At 38.1% G+C, this 23259-nt stretch overlaps 1 protein-coding gene across 2 annotated transcripts in view; it reads left to right on the forward strand.

Annotated features, from left to right (window-relative positions):
• The window catches only part of LOC116297248 (serine/threonine-protein kinase SMG1), a 48830-nt gene that overhangs the window by 578 nt on the left and 24993 nt on the right, over positions 1-23259 (forward strand). For both annotated transcript variants that reach the window (XM_031705438.2, XM_031705439.2), the window contains exons 2-39: positions 503-645; positions 1104-1162; positions 1485-1565; positions 1814-1895; positions 2074-2121; positions 2402-2450; positions 2779-2855; positions 3406-3478; positions 4108-4205; positions 4539-4627; positions 5254-5338; positions 5793-5865; positions 6720-6871; positions 7376-7477; positions 8260-8336; positions 8658-9165; positions 9664-9794; positions 10162-10293; positions 10568-10692; positions 11248-11341; positions 11727-11828; positions 12018-12218; positions 12740-12824; positions 13293-13524; positions 14542-14669; positions 14904-15068; positions 15137-15291; positions 15521-15656; positions 16077-16216; positions 16670-16939; positions 17204-17360; positions 18417-19306; positions 19428-19491; positions 20203-20304; positions 20807-20992; positions 21305-21479; positions 21766-21942; positions 22521-22909. In XM_031705438.2, coding sequence (XP_031561298.2) covers positions 503-645; positions 1104-1162; positions 1485-1565; positions 1814-1895; positions 2074-2121; positions 2402-2450; positions 2779-2855; positions 3406-3478; positions 4108-4205; positions 4539-4627; positions 5254-5338; positions 5793-5865; positions 6720-6871; positions 7376-7477; positions 8260-8336; positions 8658-9165; positions 9664-9794; positions 10162-10293; positions 10568-10692; positions 11248-11341; positions 11727-11828; positions 12018-12218; positions 12740-12824; positions 13293-13524; positions 14542-14669; positions 14904-15068; positions 15137-15291; positions 15521-15656; positions 16077-16216; positions 16670-16939; positions 17204-17360; positions 18417-19306; positions 19428-19491; positions 20203-20304; positions 20807-20992; positions 21305-21479; positions 21766-21942; positions 22521-22909 — 6032 coding nt within the window. The remainder of the gene's footprint in view (positions 1-502; positions 646-1103; positions 1163-1484; positions 1566-1813; positions 1896-2073; positions 2122-2401; positions 2451-2778; positions 2856-3405; positions 3479-4107; positions 4206-4538; positions 4628-5253; positions 5339-5792; positions 5866-6719; positions 6872-7375; positions 7478-8259; positions 8337-8657; positions 9166-9663; positions 9795-10161; positions 10294-10567; positions 10693-11247; positions 11342-11726; positions 11829-12017; positions 12219-12739; positions 12825-13292; positions 13525-14541; positions 14670-14903; positions 15069-15136; positions 15292-15520; positions 15657-16076; positions 16217-16669; positions 16940-17203; positions 17361-18416; positions 19307-19427; positions 19492-20202; positions 20305-20806; positions 20993-21304; positions 21480-21765; positions 21943-22520; positions 22910-23259) is intronic.

A 23259-nucleotide genomic window follows, 5' to 3' on the forward strand; every position in this document is an offset into this window, starting at 1 on the left:
TTGCATTGATGCGAATACAACGTGAGCAACCATGATTACTAGTAATAGCTCCTTGTAACTTTATCTTTTTGTCTTTTTTTCTCTTTGCCGAGCGTTACTGCGATTCTTACGCATTTTTTCTAGAGTTTCAATCCATTTTTTTAAGTTTTTGGAATATTTGGAGAAATAAACTGCCTTGAAAAGTCTTATTTCAAGTTGATACCATCTGCATCAAGCACTTCCTGTTTGCTTACAAGAAAGGATTCTGTTCTCGGGTAACATCAAGATTGCACCATGCATAGCAATTATGAGGACTTTTAATGTCAATCTATAATAATACATGTTTTATTAACATTATATTTTATTTTTGACATCAATTTAAGATAAATAATTGATCAAAACGTTTTGGAAGAATTTCAATAAGATATTTTTATCTATTGTGCAGTAATTTTGAAAAGAAAAAAAAATATTTTGAATTTCAAATTTCTTTCTTGAAGAGTGATTTAGTTTTTTTAATTCTTAGGTTTAGATCGTCACAGCAATGCAGCAAATGATTCTCGTTTATCCAGTATCACCAAGAGGATTATCAGAGAGACTGATCGAGAACGCCGTATTACTGCTGCGAGACAGCTGGAAGAGTATTTCTCAAGTCCTGAGAATATCCAGGTATTATTCATTGTTAGATTATACAAAGATATGGAATTCTTATTTATCAACATACAACTTACTCATCACACACCATAACTACCCACCCTACTCATCACACCCACCCTATACCCAAACAACTTATTCACTCAACAGAAACCCTGCTCACTAACAACCATGAACTTATAACCCAGTCATCAAACACCATACCTACCCATCCTATTGATGGTTTTCAGGGTGGACGTGTTGGAGGAACTTGACAAAAGAATTGACAGTGAATTCTTTTGTTATATCCTCCAACATGGCCACCGTGTCTTTTGTTATTTAATTCTCTTGGGAATGCTTGCAAACCATCAACACCAGGTTCCAAGTAACCCAGGTTCCCCCACCCTTGACCACACTTTTTTCTGATCCATGTAATATTAAACCCATTAACTTATAATAAACAAGCTTCCTAAAGCATCTCTCTCTTGTTACAGGTGATCCTTAAGAATCAAGAAAATGTCCTTGTCTCCCTGGAGGATGTAATGTATGAAAGGTAGGTTCACTTTGAATATCAAACATGCTACTCTCTTATCTTATTTTACTTTCACTAAAAAAATCAAGAGTTGTTTAGTGCATTATTGCATTTAGCTCATATTTATTCCACAACATTGAGTGTCAGTCAATCTGAATACAGGAAAGTCATTGTAAATTCAGCATTATTCCACTGTTTCTTTCCATCAGGTATTGCTGCCAAGATAAAATTACAATTAAAGTCATTTAGATTGAAATTTAAAGTTTATTAAATCTTATCTGTTCCCTTTGTAGCTAACACTTTCTATACTAATATTTAATTCTTTTTTTTTCAAATTTTTTAGGAACTTATTAGCAGATGTAAAAGATCATTTGGTTCAGTGTCTTGTAATGTTTGGAGCCATGCTTGGATATGATATGAAAAGGTATGATTACCCATCTATACCTGGGGGACTAGATTTTCTCATCAGATAAACTTGTAGCATAAAGTTGTGGCACTGAACCTGAAACAACCTCTGGGCTGATCTAAGTCAGGGCATGGCTAACTCACAGATCAAACCCTGAAACAACCTCTGGGCTGATCTAAGTCAGGGCATGGCTAACGCACAGATTGAACCCTGAAACAAATTCATGTATTGTTTTTATAATAAATATTTTTTAATAAAATGTTCAGATTGTTTCAATGGATTTTTAACAAGTTGGATTCCTCTTCATCTGATGATATCAAAACTTTACTGCTAACAGCTCTATCCAAGGTATCATTTCTCTTGTTTCTGATTCTTTTTTCTACATTTTGATTATTGAAGCAACAGCTGCATGTGAAAAGCTGAGGAACTGATTAAGATCTACATTCTCTTTACATCATTTATTGATATGTCAGTTTATAGATAGGAGAATATAGCTTTTCATAACTACGTAACTTTTTGTTTTTAGATAATTCAAAATGAAAGCAGTCAGCAATGTTTTAGAGAAGTCGTTGTGGTAAGATAATAGTTTAAGGGTTAGAGTATTGATTATTGTTTTTTTATTAAATCAATACAATGTAGTTGCAGAAGGCAAAAAATAATGTTTGGTCTTTAGACAATGTCCGTCCAGATTTGAAACTTGTCCAATCAAATTTTGCCTTGCTGGTCATTTTAACCAGTAATGTTGAGCCAGAAATGAGCTAAAATTCATTTGTTAATTTTAGCTATATCAGTCATATATGTAGACCTTTTACATGTGAAATATTTTGCTAAATATATGTTGGCTTTTCCCCTAGAATGTGATGAGCTTGTTGGAAAACATCCTTGAAAATGTTGACGCACCAGGTACTAAAAAACAACAATATAAATTTAGTGGCTCTGAGGAATACATGAACTGTATTCCAATACATATATCGATTTACAGTTTAGCAAGATTTTGGGATGGTATTATCACTGCAAATCAAAATCAGTGTTTCAGAATGAGGTTATGCATGGTTAACGAAAGTTTTTATCTCATGAGAATAAGCATGGCTCCATTTGATAAAGATCTCTGATTGAGCCTGCATAAGAGACTGCTGACCAGTATGCCTTGATTGACACATGAGGCACACAAGAAGTGATCATTGTCCTAAGATATATTAATTATAATATTAAAATCTTTTTATCTCGTCAGAATTGTTGGATGCAGTACTTAGCGTCATCATGTCCATTGCTACTGATTACCCACAAGCCTTTGCAGGCTACTTTAGAGTGAGTATAGTATATAAACCTCTTCTGAGATTGCAAATGTGATACATTATGGTCTAGCTTGGGTACAAACATTTTATGTTTGCAAAGACTTATGTGGTGCTGTTTGTACCCAAGCTAGATCAGAACCCAACATGTTAACTTGATCTATTTGTACATCCAGCAATCGAGTAAAGGGCTCTTCTGTTAGGTTTCCTACACACGCACTTCCACTAAATTCACTTATGTACAACACACAACACTCAACACACATGTTGAGAAAAACCCTTGTGGCAAGGAAGAGAACAACACATCACATATGCAATTTAATTGAAAATCGAACCCACGAAACCCACGGCCTGTACTACAAAGTGGTAAGAGACCACACCAACCATGCCACCCTATATACAATAAAGGCGTTGCCTTTACACATTGTTATGGGTCCAATAGATTTCTCAATTCTTTATCATTACAGTGTTCTGTATTATCAGCATATTTATAACATTTTTACATTTCTTGGTTGGATGAATGTGGAAAAGAGTTCTTTATTTGGCCGTTTGGTATTTTGTTGCAGGATACAGTAGACATTCTTGTTGGTTGGCACATCGACATATCACAGCAACCATCCTTGACAGCTCACATGTCAGGTTAGCACTGGCCTTTTTAACTTGGCTATTGTCATTACCATCACTATAGTCATCAATAACATCATCACCAACTTTACAATCAACATCACCACCATCATCACCATCATCCTTAACATCATCACCAAGGTCATCCTCATCATCATCATCCTTAACATCATCACCAAGGTTATCATCATCATCACTATTGTCTTGCTAAACATAATCACCACCATCATCATCACTACCACCATCATCATCATCCTTCATCACATCATCACTATCTTTGTCAACATTGTCGTCATCATTATCATTATCATTGTCATCGCTATCATTACTATTATCATTGTTGTCATCACCATATAATAATCATCTCCATAGACCACTATCATCTTCATCATCACCGCCGCCTTCATGATTACAATGTTCGTTATCATCATTTTCGCTACCATCATTATCATCACTATCATTATCATTGTCATGATCATCATTACCATACACCAACATCATCATCACCACTATCTTCATCAATGTACCACTTCAATTACCATCATAATAATCATAAATATTACCAATATCTACCAGAGTATCTTTATTGTGTTTTGAATACTACCCTTGCATTCATGTCCTGATCATTGTTATATCGTTTATAGAATGTCTGATTCAACTCCATCCCTACTGGGCTTCAGACATTGCATTCTCCCTGACTCTTCTTGGTCAGTTTCTGGAAGATATGGAAGCTTATGCCGAGGTAAATAAACCCATTAGAGTAAAGAAGAAATAGTACTAAAGAGAATGACATGTATTGAGATTTTACAAAAAAAAAGACTAATATTTGAGCAGCTCTGGGCTGATCAAAGTCATAGTGTGACGAACTCATGGATTGAATTGGAATTATGAAATAAAAACCATCACATTAAGAGATGGATCCAACAATGTTAATGCTTTACAATTGTTTCGCCTACGCATTGGTTTGCCTACTGAAGTTTGCCTATTTTAGTTTGCCATTTTTTTTCTACCCAGCATTCAAGATTAATTTATTATTTTTATGATGTCTGTGCTAATGTAATATGTTTGGTTGCAGGAGCTGAGCATGTTGGCAAATAAACAAGGTGCAAGTGATGGCCTACCGTCGCCGTATACTTCATTACCAAAACTGACGGCACTAGTAAGGTAATGAGTAAAAATCTTCTTTTTAGTGTCTATTAGTTCTACCACTTACATACGAATTGGGACACTTTTTCACTCACACACACTACCGCTACATTTAATGTTCTATGCACACAACGCTCAACTCACATGTTGATTTTTACGGAGGGAGGAAGCTAGAGAACCAGGAGAAAAACCCTCGTGGCAAGGGAGAGAACAACACATCAAACAAACTCATCTTGGATACTACAATCTGTGCCAAAACTGTTGAGACTCCCCTTAGTACAGTATTTACTACTCATTTATTGACATTTGCATATCTTTCAATAAATGAATCCACACTTACTCTTATCTTACCCCACTCCCCCTACTTCATTGTTGTTTCTGTACAAGGCACACCCCGGACTCAAATCAGAAGCTGACCATCTGAACATAGTGAAGGGGGAGGGGGAAAAGTGATATAGTGTGTGTTGTGTTAGGATGGGAAGGGTAAGTTAAGTCTCGATATTTTTGGCACAGATTGTAGCTTGTTTGAGAGGAGTTATATAAAGAGAATTGCCACAAATCTACCATTGGTGAGAGGTGGACGCAATATAGACCACCCATGTCACTGTATGACTAAACTACCAATGTAACTCTTTTCTTACCAGGGTCTTAACTACTGTTGTTAATGGAATTGGAGATGTCTTTTCACCAGCTCAGACACCTGCAATTACAATACCTTACATAGAAGATGTAAGTTTAATTATTATCTAAATTATTATAATTAGTTAAGGGCTGATCTAAGTCGGGGCATGGCTAACTCACAGATAGAACCCTGAAACAACCTCTGGGCTGATCTAAGTCAGGGCACAGCTAACTCACAGATCAAACCCTGAAACAACCTCTGGGCTGATCTAAGTCAGGGCATGGCTAACTCACAGATCAAACCCTGAAACAACCTCTGGGCTGATATAAGTCAGGGCATGGCTAACTCACAGATCAAACCCTGAAACAACCTCTGGGCTGATATAAGTCAGGGCATGGCTAACTCACAGATAGAACCCTGAAACAACCTCAGGGCTGATCTAAGTCAGGGCACTGCTAACTCATCCAATTCGATCCAATCTCCCTTGATTCCCACTGTTGTACTAATTACAGTACATTAATGCTTCACTAATGTTAACTGCTTGTTTTGAAACCTTTTCAGATAATCCAGAGAGTAATTAAAAGTATTTGTCTGTCTGGGTTTAAATTCTACTATGAACAACTCTTTATTGTTGGTATGTAAAGATGAGAATATGCGGACCAAGTAGCACTTATGAAATACAAGATATAGAAATATAGATTAGTTATAGTGCTTGGGAACGAGGTTATTCCGGGCGAAAGACCCTTGCAAATAAATTTGGAAAAATTCATTTCCGACCTCGCTGGGAATCGAACCCACAACCTTCAGAATTGTACTACTGATGTTGGTATGTAATGATGCTTTTGATCAGAGGGGTTTCAGTACAGGGAAACAATACAATAAAGTTGTAGCTCTACCATATTTTACTGGTAACTGTATGTAACTTTGAGTAGTCATTTGTTAATGGTTTCCTATGCGTATGTACAGACGTTTCTCTTTCATATGAAAACTGCTCAAGTAGTGTAATGATAAAAGGACTAGCGTCTGAAGCGTCAGTAAGCTTTTACATCTTTTCACGGTGTAAAATTTAAAATTTAAGAATTGATTCTTTAGATAGTGAATAGTTGATTGTGAAAATAATTCGTCATTTGAATGTCGGGACTTTGAGATATGAAGGTCTATATTTCCAATATGTTAATGACTATGACGTAACATAAGGGATTTGAGTTATTTCGTGGCAACTTTTAATATTGAACGCTGGACATTTTTTGAAAACAAATTTATAAGAACCTTTGCGTGAGTCATGATTAAAAGGGTGATCCTTTTAAAATACTGTAATCCAGAATGAGTGCAGTGTTGTATATTAAATGATCCCTTATGTTAAGTCATAGTCATTAACATATTGGGAATATAAACCTTCATATCTTAAAGACTCTACTATTATATTTCCATTTTAGTTGAAATTAAAGATCAATCAAACTAAAGGAGTTTATTTTCTTCTTTTTCCAGGTAATGATTGTTTACGTTCATTGTGTAACTGGCTACGAGTGTACTATGCCGGCTGTTGTGATCAGACTGCTGTGTTCATCATCCAGCAGTTACAGTACTGTCAGACACCCACCTATCCCCATGTCATGTCCATACTTGACCTCGTAGACATGGTAAGACAACAACTATGGTACTGTACTGTGAGACAACCACCTACCCTCAGCAATCAGCACTGTCAGACACCCACCTACCCTCAGCAATCAGTACTGTCAGACACCCACCTATCCTCAGCAATAGGCCCTTTGCAGCTAAGCAATCACGTGCTGATTAATTCACTGAGAGCAAATGAATGAACATTTTGATACCCATGGGCGAAATTTACTGGACTGCAAACAAACTTTCTACAACCTGTTTCAAGCGATCGTCACAAAACTACATTTCATAACACACTGCATACACATGTTTTCATTCAGTTCTTTACAAGTAGCTAAAAAGAATCACCAATTTAATATAAAAACAAAAGTTTTGCAGTCCAGTACAGACATGTGACTGTTAACTGCAAAGGGCCTATTAGTACTGTCAGACACTCTCCTGCCCTCGTCATGTCATTAGTGGACCTTGTAGAATTCTGGGCCATATTCCTTTAGCATTACAATAATTTTTCTCATGTTTTTTAGGTGAGAAGCAAAGTTGGCACATCCATCCCTATTACCTTTATCAAGACTCTTTTACATCCTGGCTCACAATTCGTGAAGCTCAGACTAACTCCAGATGAAGCAGTAAGTTATATGACTGTCAATATTTTTTTACTTTCTCTCATATCTGAAATTATATCTCTTGCCTTCTTTGCTTAAAATATGCTTTCCTTCATTTATTAATAAACATTGTCAGTCTTAAATAGAAATGTTGCTCAAATAGGAGATATCTACTAGATATTATATCTATTGGTGTTGATATCTATAGTCAGCTCTCACCTTGCCGACGCCAGACTATTACGATCACCTTGCTATTGCAGAGAGTACCAAAATCCCTGGCGGAATACATTAGCAAAGAAATGACTCCAATTGATTCCTGATATTGCAGATGGTCCCTACTTTAGACACCAATTACATATAACATAACGGTTTATTCACAATTCATCATCTTGTATACAGAAAATAGAAGGGAAAAAAAGGCAAAAACATGAAAAATTGTGAAAGGAGGTGAAAGAGGTTATCCCTATCTAGTTCACCTCCTTAATTGATGGTCTGAATGTGTTTGCTGTAAAGAGAGTTGACCGTATTCACTGGATAGCACTTTTTCTGCTGAATAGTGCTTATCCAGAAGATAATTTAGTCAGACTTCATTCATCTGACTCCTGGGGTCCTTGTGAAATACCGCAAGCTTATTATATTCTTGGTCAGCTTTGTTCTATTGTATAACCTGGGTTCTTTTGTTGTTTCTAATGGATCTGTGCTCGAAGGAGGAGCCAACTCCTAGTAGTAAAAGCAAGAGAATGTTTATGTTATCACCTGCAAATGGACTAAGAATTCTTAAACTCTTCATTTTTTTTCTGACCTAGATTCTATCCAGTTTGATGAAAATCTATCAAGGATTCCTGGGGATTCGTGATGTACAATTAATGGAAGCCACTTACAAGTATGTATAGAATAAAACACTTGACCTTGGCTTGGGTATAATGTTTTTCCTTTTTTTTTTTTAATGTAGGTTATAAGAAAGGCAGCCCATAGGGCTGATGTGATTTCAGACCACGTCATTCTCTTGAGAATAAGATTCTTTGTCTAAGTTGTATCCATATTCATTTGTCTCCCTATATGCAACCCATAAACAAAGAAATCATAATATAGGGAATAACATGTGGTCTGAAATGGAAAAACATGCCAAAAGCTTAAGAGGTCTTTTCAGGAATAAATTCAAAAAACTTCATCTTTTGATACTTGAATTCCTTTTGGTTAACAGCATAACTGTTGCTGAACTCACAGACCAATTTAATCAACTCAAACAATTGGCTAAGGCTTGTAGAGGCACTGATTCAGAGATCCTGTCATCAGACCTGGTTAATGATGTGGAGAGCTCAAAACAACAAGCAGACACAGCTGACGTCGTCAGTAGGGGAGGTGTTCATCAGCCAATCATGGATGAGGGAAGTACAAGGCAGACATCAAGTCAGCCAATGACAGACAACATCACAGGTGCTGTGAACGGACCAATTGAAAGTGAGGGAATGGTCTCCATGGAAACATTAAGTGAACCAACCATGGGTTTTGTGATAGATGAAAATAAGCCAATCATAGGTGATGTGATTACCAGCAATACAGTCAATGGACCAATCACAAATGACACAGGAAATCAACCAATCACAGATAGCATAGACCTGACAGTCAGAGCTAACCATCTTCAGTCTATAATCATATTTGACTTGTGTTCATTGTCAGAGATTGCAACAGAAAAGTCTCCCATCATTGGGGTGTGTATTTGTTAATTTTTCTATTCTATTTTTTTACTTTTTTAAATTGATACCCCAAAACAATTACTGGGCCAATCTAAGTCTGGGCATGGCTTACTCTCAGATTGATACCCTAAAACAACGTGTTGGCTGATGTAAGTCTAGGCATGGCTTACTCTTATATTGATACCCTTAAACAACTTGTGGGTTTATCTAAGTCTGGGAATGGTTTTTATGGCGTTTTTTAGAGGGAGGAAGACACCCCCCCCCCAAAAAAAAAACAGAAAAGTCCTCAAATTAAGGGAGAGACCTAACAAACTCTACTCACACATGATGCTGATACTCGTGAGTTTTTGAAAGTTTCATCCAATTTTGAAAACTTTCAAAACATCACACGTACCTATAGATTCCGAATTGTACTCGAGATCGTGTGATTTCCTATGCTAATATAATTTGATATAATATGTCCTTGTAACTTGAGAATGCAGCCTTGATTATCACATTCATTATGTCTTTCAGCTATGGAAGTTAACCCCCACTCTCTTTGACCTTCTAACCCAGTACATAAGTGCTTGTGAGTGGACAGTAGCAGCATGCTATCCTGCCGTGCAGTACACCATTCTACATGCATTGTATACCCATTGCCAAAGGTAATTATGATCATTTAAAACACATAGTAGGTAGTCATCACCTTCTGCTATCTTGCTACATGCAGTACTTTATACTACATTGCATATGTTTTTTGGGTAAAAATGATAGTGCTAGACGATGAACAAGGATGATGCATGATGGTGATGCATAATGATGCATGATGGTGATGATATTTTCATAATTTTGATGATGATGGTGATGATAATATTGGTGATGGTGATGATGGCAATGATTGTGATGGTGATGGTGATAATGATGATATATAATGTTGATGATGATGATAATAATGATGATGATAGTATACTAACTAATAGATGGTTATTTTTCTATCTCTAATATAACCTTAATATGTTTTTGGATCCACAGCAACGCCCATTTCTTGTCCAGTGTCAAAGATCCATCCACCATTTCAGACCAAAACAAGAAGGGAAGCTTAAGTTTTGTTCTTCATCTTCTTTCTAAAGTCCTCATTAGTTCTACTTCATCATATGATACCAGGTCAGTTGTCAGTAAAGATACTTCAGTAGGCTGCATAGTGAAAAGTAATGTTGTATATGTGTTTGGGGGAAGGGTGATAAGAACCAGTGCAAGACCCAGTTGGTGTATGTAACAGGGGCTGCTGGGCATAGTTTTAAGTGGGTGGCTAATATAGGGGCTGCAGGGGAATGCCCCTCCAGTTCATCGCATCTGCTGTCCTTGTGTAATGGTTTGATTTCTAATGTTGTGGGTGGTCAACTTGATTACGTCATTTGTCTGTCTGTCTGTCCAATAGGAAACTGTGTTTGGTATGGCTAATGGAGACACTTGACTTAGTCTTCAAATCAGGACCAGAAATAACAGCAGCAGTAAAGGAACACTTTAACTTTGACATCTTAGGAAACAGTTTATTGCCACTGTGTAAGTACAAGGTTGAGACCAACCATTACTGCAAAGATATCATTTATTCAGCATCACAAAAATATTCAGGTTTTTTTCAATAATGTGTGTTAATTATTGGGGAGACAAAACATGAAGGTGAGTGTAGAAGATTTGATGCTTTAAGGTGGAGAGTTTGTCAAGTACATTCACATTGTATAAATAAATATATATATATATATAGACCTTGTTTTGTTGGGGTACCACTTAATAGCCTGTGGCTAGCAAAATTCCATGATTGGAGTTTAGCAGTTTTCTTGTGTAGGGAAGAAAACTGGAGAGCCTGGAGAAAAGCCTTAAAAATATTGGAAAAAACCAACAACAAGCAGCTGTACTCGTGTAGGACACCAGGCATAGGCACAATAATTAAATTATTTATCCAATGTATCTCTACTGTCAATGATGCATTCTGATAAGAATACCGGATACAATGCTAGGGTGGGAATGAACTGCATTGAGCTAACTTCTTTTTCAGGGGGAGGGGGAGGGGAAGAATACTCTAAACAATTGCCCTAATGCATTTTATCCATTTAACAGCTTTCAATCCATGTTGCCACTTTTCCTTGGAAGTGTGTGAGTGCATGAAAATTCTCATTGAACTGAAGCTCCTGTCAGTCAACTGCCTCAAGAGGTACTAAGACCAGTTTACTTTTCTGTTTGTCAGTGTCTCTATACTCTATATTGAAAACTATATATTTTTTGGTCTAGTATGGTATTCTAAGAATCGTGCCTTGTGATTGGCTGCTTGAGTGAATTGTGCCTTCTGATTGGCTGCTTGAGTGAATTGTGCCTTCTGATTGGCTGCTTGAGTGAATCGTGCCTTCTGATTGGCTGCTTGAGTGGGTGGTATTCTATTCTAAGAATCAGTGGCTTTTGATTGGCTGGTAAATAATCTTTATGGTCTGTATTAAGCACTACCAAACTTTGTCAATGGCTGGTTGATTAAAGGAGTGATCATTAGGTTGGATGGTTGGTTGGTCGAATAATTAAATTAACATTATTTATTTCCTTTTCAGATGTCTACAAGATTGTACAGTACGACTGATGGATGTCAATGACACTGTGCGGGAATGTTACCTGTCACTCATCAAGGCACTACCTGCTGATGTTATAACAAGGTATCATTCTGTGTAGCTGGGAGAGAAGAGCGGTTACCTTTGGCTTGCTTGCCATGGTCAATCTTTTTGCTAGCCTTTATGCTTGTTAAGTCTGACTTGCCTGCAAGCGATGACATCTAAATAGTACTCTCTTCATTGCCAGTCTTATTCTAGTTTATCTTAGTTTAATTTTCCCAATTGTTGTTTCAGTTTTGCATCAAGGAACCTTTTACAAGACAGGATAAAGATGCAAAAGACAGCAAGTGATAGTGAATTTAAGCAGTTGAGGACAAGTTGTGAGGATGTGTGGTGGGTCAAGAAGAATCACATTGTAAAACAACCAACTGGTACTTTTCATTCGTATAACTTTCAAGTTATAATGGGTTTTATTCAGCATGGAGTACTGCCAAGGTATGTCCTTATCTATTCATCCATTAATCTTATGCCATCTTTATCTAAGGCCATCCTATCTATTCATAACCCAAACAAAACCATCTAATGCTATAATCCCATCTCATGTGACATTGGATGCTTTTCATCCCATCCCATCCATGCATTCATCTATTCATTTATCCCAACTAATCCTATCCATCCCATCCCATCCATGCATTCATCTATTTTTTTATCCCATCTAATCCTATCCATCCCATCTCCATGTGACATTGGATGCTTCTCATCCCTTCCCTTCCCATCCCATCCCATCCATGCATTCATCTATTCATTTATCCGATCTGTTCAATCTCATTCCCTCACCTCCCACCAACTCATCAACTTAAAAAAAAAATGTTTAAGCAGCCAAACATTTAATTGATCCATTCATCCATGCCAGTTTCCTAACTGCCAACATCATTTTGTTTTCATTTGTTTGTCTGTTCATTCATCTGTTTGTTCCTTTGTTTGACCATTCATTCTATTTTATTTCATACTGATAGCAAAGAGATGCAAAGTGACTGGTTGGTTCGGCTTTTTCACACCTGTAATAGACCAAACAAATACACAGCAAGTGAACTGACCCATGTAAGTAGTAAAATATCACCCAAAACACTAACCAAGGGTGGCATGGTGGTAGTGTACTTGCCTCTCACCTCATCATCATAGCATGTAACAGGTCATTTACTCCCTAAATACTTCTCAAAAACCCTTTGATATCTTATCAATAAACAGGATGCATTGTGGTCTAGCTTGGGTAAGAACAGCACCATATAAATTAATGGATGACGAACAAAATATGTTTGTACCAAAGCTAGGCCACAATTCACCATGTTCGCTATCCCAGAAAAGGTCTAAATAATGTCCTATCAAGATCTTGTGGTATACTTGAGTTTCCTGCTATCTCAGGAAAAGTCTAAATAATGTCCTATCAAGATCTTGTGGTATACTTGAGTTTCCTGCTATCTCAGGAAAGGTCTAAATAATGTCCTATCAAGATCTTGTGGTATACTTGAGTTTAAGTTTCACGCTGATTGTGTATTTTTTCCTGTTCAGTTTAACAGCAGTCAGTCGGCCTTATGGTTCTGGTCCACCTGGGAAACAGCTCAGTTCTGTATCCTATCCAAACTGCGCACTTCTTTAGGAAGAGCACAAGAGACCTTTCAGGCCATTGAAGGAAGTCTGAACCAGTATGCTAAAGAGGCCAAGGCGGCAGATCAAGATGACCAGGCAAAACCAAGGAACAAAGATGATAACAAGTCCAGCGATGAAGATAGTGAACCCACAGGTATAAATGATGAAATTTTGAACTAAAGATGTTGTTTGTGAAACCCAAAATATTTGGTCCTGGGAGTGGAAATTGTGGATTCAAATCCCTCAGTGAAAAACAAGTAGTGTATGTGCATATGCTGACTGACAATGTTGATGATGATGATGATATTGATGGTGTTGAACTGGGTTTTCATTAAAGGTCTGGGATCAGAGAATGCTCTGGTAAATGAGCAAAATTTTCTGGCTTAAACTACCATTGCTGCGGTTTTTGATATTCTGCGAACTCGGTAGTTGCGAGCTGCACACTGAAATCTGTTTTTTCGCTGCCGTCAATCAAAAATAATTAGTCGGTACCTTTAATGTTCTTGACTGGTGGCAGTGAAAAACCCATTTCACAACAAGCCATTGGAATGTCAGAGTTTGCAGAATATGGAAAGCCACAGTAATAGCTTGGTAATATGTTCTCTATTCCAGCTAGTTCATGATTTCCTATCATTTCAAAACTCACTGAAACCTCTAGTTGATCATGGTGATTATGGTTATGTTTTAATGATGATGAGGATGATGATTGTGATGATGATGATTGTGATGATGATCATGATGACACTGGTGATGATGATCACACTGATGGCAGTGATGATGATGATAACACTGGTGATGATGATCACACTGATGGCAGTGATGATGATGATAACACTGGTGATGATGATCACACTGATGGCAGTGATGATGACACTGATGATGATGACACTGATGGCAGTGATGATCATGATGACACCGGTGATGATGATCACACTGATGGCAGTGATGATCATGATGATACTGGTGATGATGATCACACTGATGGCAGTGATGATGAAACTGATGATGATGACAATAATGGCAGTGATGATCATGATGACACTGGTGATGATGATGACACTGATGGCAGTGATGATGACATTGACTGGCGATGATGATGACACTGATGGTGATGATAATGACATTGATAGTGATGATGATATTTAATAATTTATGTCATTCACCCCAACAGCAACCTTCCCTAAGGCATACATGAGTCAACTAAGAACAACTTTGCTGCTCCAATTTGTGGAAAACCTTGAGAAACTGATGTACAATGCATATGATGGTTGCACAGTAGGAATGCCGTCACCTCCCAAGGTATTTGACACATATTACTTGCCATCATTCACCTAAATAAATAACTAACTCAACCTTTGAAATTGCCACAAGTATTTTTCTGAAATTTAAAACATGGGGCATTGTGGTGTAGTTGGGGTACAAGCATCTGTAGCTAATCTTTCATTATATGGTGTTGTGTGTACCCACGCTAGTCCAGGATGCAACTTGATCTTCAAACTCATTAAATATGTTTTTCTTCATGTCTTGTTTTAGTCTGTGCGAGTGTTCTTTAGGACAAATCGCAGCACCTGCCAGGAATGGTTGTCCAGGATTAGACTACCTGCAATTGAAGTGAGTCTGCGATGTGGCTCACCAGCCATTGCTGTCTGGCATGGCATGCAGATGCTGCAGGAAATGAAAGCTTCTGGAAAACTGAAGGTAACATTTTTTGTCTGTCCCTCCCCTCCCTTAGATTTGCTCTGATTGTTGTTCTGTTGGTCTGATAGGGTCCTGAATTTGAACAGACAGTATTACTTTTGTGTAAAGCTCTTTGTGAAGTAAAAAGTCCCCAAGCTATTACTGGCTTGAAAGCCTGGTGTGCTAAGAACACTGAACAAGAAATGCCATGGATTAATGGTATTATACTGAAAGCCAAAGGATGGTATGTATCTCTAATTCAAAACTTCAATAATGAATACATAAATTGTTAAATCTGAAGTTCTTTTTTTTCTTAATTAATAAAAAAAATGGTTATTTTTTATTTATGTTTTTATTTCATTTATTTCAATTAAGGACATTGCAAAAGTAAAAAAAAGTGTCTTGAAAGTCTGCTCACCAATTTTATATAGTTAATAAATATTGGGGTAAATAATAATTGTTTGGTTTTCAAGGTATGAAAGTGCAGCAGAAGCGTACAAAACATCATTACGTAACTACATGTCAGATACTTCTGGTACAGGAGAAGATAGCAAGACTAAAAATACAGATGTATTATCACCAACTACTGTAGAATTGCTTGTCAGTGAGGTAAGGAGAATTAAATGTAAGATACTTTAATCTTTGTGATTTGCGATCATAATGACCTGACCTGGTTAGCTCAAGGGGGGATAAAATAATCTGTCTGTTGTTGGGGAGGTCGTAGTTCAAGCCTTGGCCAGACCAACAACCAGAGTCTTAAAATAACTGAGGAGAAGATTCTGACTTTGTCATTACATCTGGAAACGTTTAGACCTTCAAGTCTTTACAGATAAGGACTTAAAACTGTAGGCAATGTCTTCCAACCAATAATGGCTTTCTTGACAAAATAGGGTAATAGACAAAATGGCTTAGGTAAGGGTAAAGGCAAAGCTTTTCAGAAACTAATCCCTCACAATAGGTGCAGGGAAGGAGGGAAGGGTTTGTCCTCAATCTGGGTGTGGTCATTAAAATGATGTGTTTGATTGCTAGGTTGCCAACTGTTATGTCAAGTTGTCTGACTGGGATGAGGTTGAAAAATGGCAGACAGAAATCAGTAGTTCCAGGAAAAACATCAAGGAAACAGACCTACAGCATGCCATGCAGTTGAACCAGGACATGAACTATATCAGGTTAGGCAGATGATGATGATGATGAAAGTGATGATGATGAAAGTGATGATGTATGATGATAATGAGGGTAATGATCATGATAAAGATGATAGATGATGACAGTATGATGATGATAATGATGAGTGATGATGATGATGATGTTGATGATGGTGGTGGTAGTGGTGATGATGGTGATAGGTGATGGTGATGGTGATTGTGATAGATGATGAGGATGATGATGATGGTGATGATGTCTAATGGTGGGTGGTGATGATTATATAGTGTTGATGATGGTAATGTTGATGATTATGGTGGTGGTAGTGATGATAATGACGATGATGGTAATGAATATGATTATTATAATGGTGATATATGATGATGATGGCGATGATGATGATGGCATGGATCATGATAATGGGAACAAGTTTTCTCTACCTGTATGGTTTTTAAGATGTGATTTAATTCTTTCAACAGAGCTTTGAGCAAGTTTGAAGAAGGTAACTTCACAGCAACACAGAGCCATCTACGACTCATTCCTGGAAACTGTTTGAATGCCATGGCAGACAATGCCAAGAAGTCATCATGGTCACTACATGCCCAGGAAACAGAGATGACATTCAACCCTCTTTGGGATGTTGGTAAAATACAAAGGGCTGCTGAGATTTGTCTTGTTCAAGCTGGGGTATTGTACAGTGCTTCTACAAGTACTGGCAGCAAAAATGTCCCAAAGGATGCAAAATTGATGTAAGAATGCTTTTTATGGATCTTTGTATGGATTAATTCATTCACTTTTCAATTATCTGTTTTCTGTCATCTTTCTCATCCCTTCTAATCATCTATCTAACCACTCGCATATATTCTTTTATGCGTGCATCCATTTTTTCATTTCTCTCTTACTCCCTCTCATCTATTCACTCTTCCAATCCTCCTCCCTTGTTTGTAAATTTTCATTTTTTTGATATCTTCCCCATTTGGGGTATTGATTGCCATTAATTTGACTTCAAACAGCAAAGCCGTAAAGGAGTGCATCAATCAAAGTTCATCATTGGCCACTGGAGCATTGCAAGTTGGTTGTCTGGACTGGCCACCTCTGGTCTCTCCACAAAACATTCTACAAGTACAACAAGCTGCTGTCATGGAAGATGCTGTTGATGCTTTAACCAAGGTTAGACTGATGCAGAATGAAAATCCACTTTGAATTATCTGTCATTTTGGGAAACAAGGCTTTCTTTTTGCTACTGATAGAGACAAACAGTGTGACAGGTTTATTGGTGATAGACAACCATCAATCTAATATATAATGGTCATGCATCTTCCCATCTTTGTGATTAATTTTGACTATCAGGCGATGGCTAATTCACAAGCTAAACCCTGAAACAACCTTGGGGTTGATCTAGGCAAGGGCACGGCTAAGTTACAGATTGAGCTCTGAAATAACCACTGGGCTTGTAGAGGCACGGATAACTCACAGATCAAGCCCTAAAACAACCTCTGGGCTGATCTAAGTCAGGGCATGGCTAGCTCACAGATCAAACCCTGAAACTACCTCTGGGCTTATATAAGTCAGGGCATGGCTAACTAACAGATAGAACCCTGAAACAACCTCTGGGCTGATCTAAGTCAAGGCATGGCTAACTCACAGATAGAACCCTGAAACAACCTCTGGGCTGATCTAAGTCAGGGCATGGCTAGCTCACAGATCAAACCCTGAAACTACCTCTGGGCTTATATAAGTCAGGGCATGGCTAACTAACAGATAGAACCCTGAAACAACCTCTGGGCTGATCTAAGTCAAGGCATGGCTAACTCACAGATAGAACCCTGAAACAACCTCTGGGCTGATCTAAGTCAAGGCATGGCTAACTCACAGATAGAACCCTGAAACAACCTCTGGACTGATCTAAGTCAGGCCACGGCTAGCTCACAGATCAAACCCTGAAACTACCTTGGGGCTGATCTAAGTCAGGGCCTGGATTACTTCTAGATTCAATCAGAATTAAGCTGGATGGGTTTGCAGATAGAGAAATATAGGGAAAACCTTACAAACTCTACTCAAATGCTGAGTCCAAAATTTAAACCCGAGATCCCAGAGGTGAGAGGCAAGTGAACTACACCACCCTTGATTCCCACAGTTGACATGTCATATAGATTAATACTCCATTGACAATAAATAGACACATTAATTTTCTATTAGTCATTAATATTAAGTCAATTATTCCAGGGGGATCTTGTGCAGTCTATTCTACAAGGAGATGGATCATTCACAGCAGACCCAACAAGACACAACTGTGCTGTACTGAATCAAGCCCTGCGCTTCACATCTCATATTTCACACCTCAACACATCTCTTGGTAAACCAAATGCATCTTTAAATAGTGAGCTCTTAACCCTCCGACTAGAAACAGCCATGCTAGCCAGAAAACATGAGAATTACTCCCTAGCACAGAGGTTACTTCTTAACCAGCTAGTAAAGCTTGGGATAGCTGTGCAGCTTGAGGAAGAGCCTAATGGACAGAATAATATCCTTGGTTCTCTAGTAAGAGGCTTAATAAGCGTGTCTAACGTCAAGGGCTCTTCAAGACTGGACTTGCTGAAAGCACAGAGAGAAAGTGCTAAACTAGCATATGCCCTCGGTCACACACAGGATGCTGTTGGTATACTCTCTGGTAGTGTTCTGGAATTCACTAAAATCAATGAATCAGATGGTGTTGTTAGAGAATTGAACTCTAGGTCCTTAGTTACTCTATCCAAATGGTTAATGAATGACAGGAAACTGCTGACGTCAGCCACTAAAACCAACAGTAATGTCACTCCATTGGTTGCGAAAATGAGCTCTCTCTGTGATACAGAAGAGGAGTTTCTAGGGTACGGTCACAGCACTCTGATTGGCTCACAGGATGAAAAAGAAGCAAAGGATTTGACACTGGATGATGAGATGGTGTGGAGCAGTAGTGGTGTGAGTAGTGTTGGAAGTGGTGTTGATGATGTAGAGTCAGCATGTGGTCAGATACTGCATTTAAGCACCATGCAGACCCCAGATCTTGGTAAAGCTTGGTATCATCTTGCTGCTTGGTGCTATAGATGGGGACGCAAGACAGTAGAACAAGCAAGGTATGTGCTACTTATCTTTTAACTTGACTTTTGTTGAACACTTTTTTTGCAAATCCCCCCCCCCCCCCCCCCCACACAAGATTAATCTCATTCCTCCGTCAATGGGTGTTGTATTTTGCAGCTCCATGGGAAATGTAGAGTTGTTGCTGGAGGAGAAAGACAGAGCCTTACAGAGTATCCCAAAGGTAATATAGACAATATGAGCACCTGATCTGGGGACAACATCATCACCATTATAATAATCATATTCATTACCATCATCATCATTATCACCACCACCATCATTACTACCACCACCATAAGCATCAACATTACCATCACCATCACTATCATAACCATCACTATCATCACCATCACTATCATCACCATCACTATCATCACCATCACTATCATCACCATCACTATCATCACCATCACTATCATCACCATCACTATCATCACCATCACTATCATCATCATCACTATCATCACCATCATCACCATCACTATCATCATCACTATCACAACCATCATCACCATCACTATCATCACCATCATCATCACCACTATCACGACCATCACCATCACTATCATCACCACTATCACGATCATCATCACCATCATCATCATCATCACCATCACTATCATCACCACTATCACGACCATCATCATCATCATCATCATCACCATCACTATCATCACCATCACTATTAACACCACTATCACGACCATCATCACCATCACTATCATCACCACTATCACGATCATCATCGTCATCATCATCATCATTACTAAAGCTGAATGCAATAAATGAGGATGATTTGATTCTATTTAATATTAATGTATACCTCGAACTCTGCATGTTTTACAAACAAAGTCTAACCTATCTTCTTTACTGTTTGTGTATCACTTGTTAGAGTGCCAGTGAGGAGGAGATAGATGCTGTATTATCAGAACTAGGACAGGCACATTCTGCTGATAGTCAACCACATGATGAAGACATTGGAGATGATGATCAGGTATGTATCTTTTTAATGTCACGTTCATTTATACAGTCAGTGTCATTAATGTTGTCCACCAAAAAAAGACATTTACACATTTAGGCTAAAAGAAATATCACGTGTTTCATTATGTATTCTTTGCCTCATGTGCGTCAGCCTGAACTTTAAATGTAAAATTCAATTCGTGAATCAAAAATCCAGAATGCCCTGATCACTTAGTGAGGATTTAAGATGGAGAATGGTATTTCAGCTTTTGTTTCATGACAGAACGTTCGAGAAAACCCATGATATTTCTTTTAGTCTAAATGTCTAAACGTGTAAACGTCTACATGTAAATGTGTAAATGTCTAAAGGTGTAAATGTCTACATGTAAATGTGTAAATGTGTAAATGTGTAAATGTCTTTTTTCGGTGGACAACGTTGATAACATTGACTGTATCTTACATTTTTGGTTGAGTGGTAACCACAGTGTAATTTAATGATTATGTGTATTTATAATATTTTTAATTATTTGCTATAGTTTTATGATAACAGTATGGACATCACTAGAAAGCTTCTCCTACAAGCCTGTCCATCCCTCCATGGTGCTGACCCAGGCTCTCTTGAAACACTTTTATCAATATGGAAGGGTGTACGGGACAGACTCTTTAAGCACTATCACTATGCTGCTAAGGCTTACTTCATGTACCTAAAGATTGGCAAAGGGGTAAGTTCCACTTCCAGATATGGATCTGTATTTTTATTAGCCTACCTATTTCATAAGAAGATGTTGCTGTCAAATATGTAGCATACTGAGTGTACATGAGTAAGTGACAGCTGTCAATTTTGCATGATGACTGTTTATTTACTGTGAGAAAAATTTAAACTGAGTAACAGTGAGTGACATCTGCCAATCATCATAACCTTATCTTTGACTGCTGTTAAATACCATGCAACAAATGAACCAAGTAAAACTGAGTGACAGCTGTCAATCATTATGATAATACTAATTATCTTATCTTGGGCTGCTACTTTACAGCATGCAACAAATGAACCAAGTAACACTGGCAGGAATAGAAAGATCAACAAGAGTAATGATGATGGAAATGTAACAGCCACCTTAAGGCTACTGCGTCTCCTGGTAAAACATGCTGGGGAACTCAGGAGTGTTCTGGAAGAAGGGCTTGCACATACACCTACTAGACCATGGAAAGGTAAAGATATTAGCATGGGTGTGGTTACCCTAACAGGTCCAACTAGACCATAGACAGGTAAAGATATTAGTATGGGTGTGGTTACCCTAACAGGTCCAACTAGACCATGGAAAGGTAAAGATATTAGTATGGGTGTGGTTACCCTAACAGGTCCAACTAGACCATGGACAGGTAAAGATATTAGTATGGGTGTGGTTATCCTAACAGGTCCAACTAGACCATAGACAGGTAAAGATATTGGTATGGGTGTGGTTGACTTAACTGAGGTCTTTTGGTTTTTCTTAAGATATTATACCTCAGCTGTTTTCACGCCTTAATCACCCTGAAGCATATGTACGTCAAAGTGTATCAGAGCTGTTGTGCCGTGTTGCTTCAGATGCCCCACATCTCATTGTTTACCCTGCAGTGGTTGGATCAACAAGCTCAGTGCCTCAGTTTCTCAGCAAGAACAAAGAAAGTGAAGGTACCCAAATAAGATACCTTGATTCATTTAGGAATATTATTAATATTTGACCGACAAAGCCTTGTTGGATGCAAACATAGAATACTCCAGTTTCAAGTTCTCTGCTGCTCAGGGTTAGCCTTGACTTTGTGCCGAATATTCTAATGTTCCAGTGAAGGTCCGTCAAGTTTCAAAGTGTTTGTATTGTTAAAGTTGTGCATTCTTTACTTTACTGATGGTATTTGTGAATATTTTAACACTGATACGAGGCTAACCCTGAGTAAATGAGTCTGTAATCAATGAGCACAGGAGTAATTTGGAACTCTAAAAAGGTTCATTTACTACTTAAGAGAAAGATATCAGGCTCTTAGCATGTAATCATTTGTTTATTACATATTTAGGGTCAATAAAATGAGAAAATGTACAGTTTTCAATTTACTGTGAAGTGACATCGTATCACACAGATATTTACCCTAAATGTGTAATGAAATACAGTACATGTATGAATATCAGCTGAGAGCCATTGTTTGGTGGTCTCTCAGACAAGTGAATTTGGAGAAGGTCCAAAATTTACTTTGACATTTGATGTTTCTGTTCAGGTCTTCTTCCACTCCTGGTTGCCAACATCCAGGACAAATCAACCAGTCAGAATGGCTCTCAGTCGGTTTCTATGGAAACAACTGACCAACCTGTCAAACAGGAAAGTGACAGCTCCATGGAGAGCTGCTACAGGACCATAGTAGACTCGCTTCAGTCTGTCAACCCCAAGCTTGTATCAGAGCTGCGGCAGTTTATTCAGGAGTTGAGGAGAATAACTCTTCTTTGGGAGGAGTTGTGGCTTGGATCTTTGGTGCAGAACCATCAGGAGGTGCTACGAAGGCAGCAGCAGCTAGATGAGGAAATCAAAAGAGTAAACAATAACACAACGCTGAATGAGCAGCAGAAAATGACCTTGATAAAAGAAAAACACATTGCTATTATGAAGCCGGTAAGAAGCATCGCAAGCATGTTCTAATTTCTCATGTCAGTAGACCTCTTGCAGCATGTCTGAATGCAGTTCAAAGACCCACTTCTGAGATATGCTTCGCTTGTCACGCACAAAGGTTTCAGTATGAGGCTACGTGCTAAATTAAATTTATCCTTACCACCTCTCACGAATGACTGAGCATTTAGCATGTAGCCTCATACTGGAACCTTTGTGCATGACAAGTGAAGCATATCTCAGAAGTGGGCTATTTGGAGGACATGACAACAGGTTTCCAATTCTCATGATATTGAAATTTTGTTTTGTCCTCCAAAATGAGCGGATTTGACGTCACATGCAGGGGGGTCTATAGA

Source organism: Actinia tenebrosa, unplaced genomic scaffold, assembly GCF_029948245.1.
Source record: "Actinia tenebrosa isolate PJP-AT-01 unplaced genomic scaffold, QUT_ActTen_1.0 PGA_scaffold17__23_contigs__length_9995812, whole genome shotgun sequence".
Taxonomy (NCBI): domain Eukaryota; kingdom Metazoa; phylum Cnidaria; class Anthozoa; order Actiniaria; family Actiniidae; genus Actinia; species Actinia tenebrosa.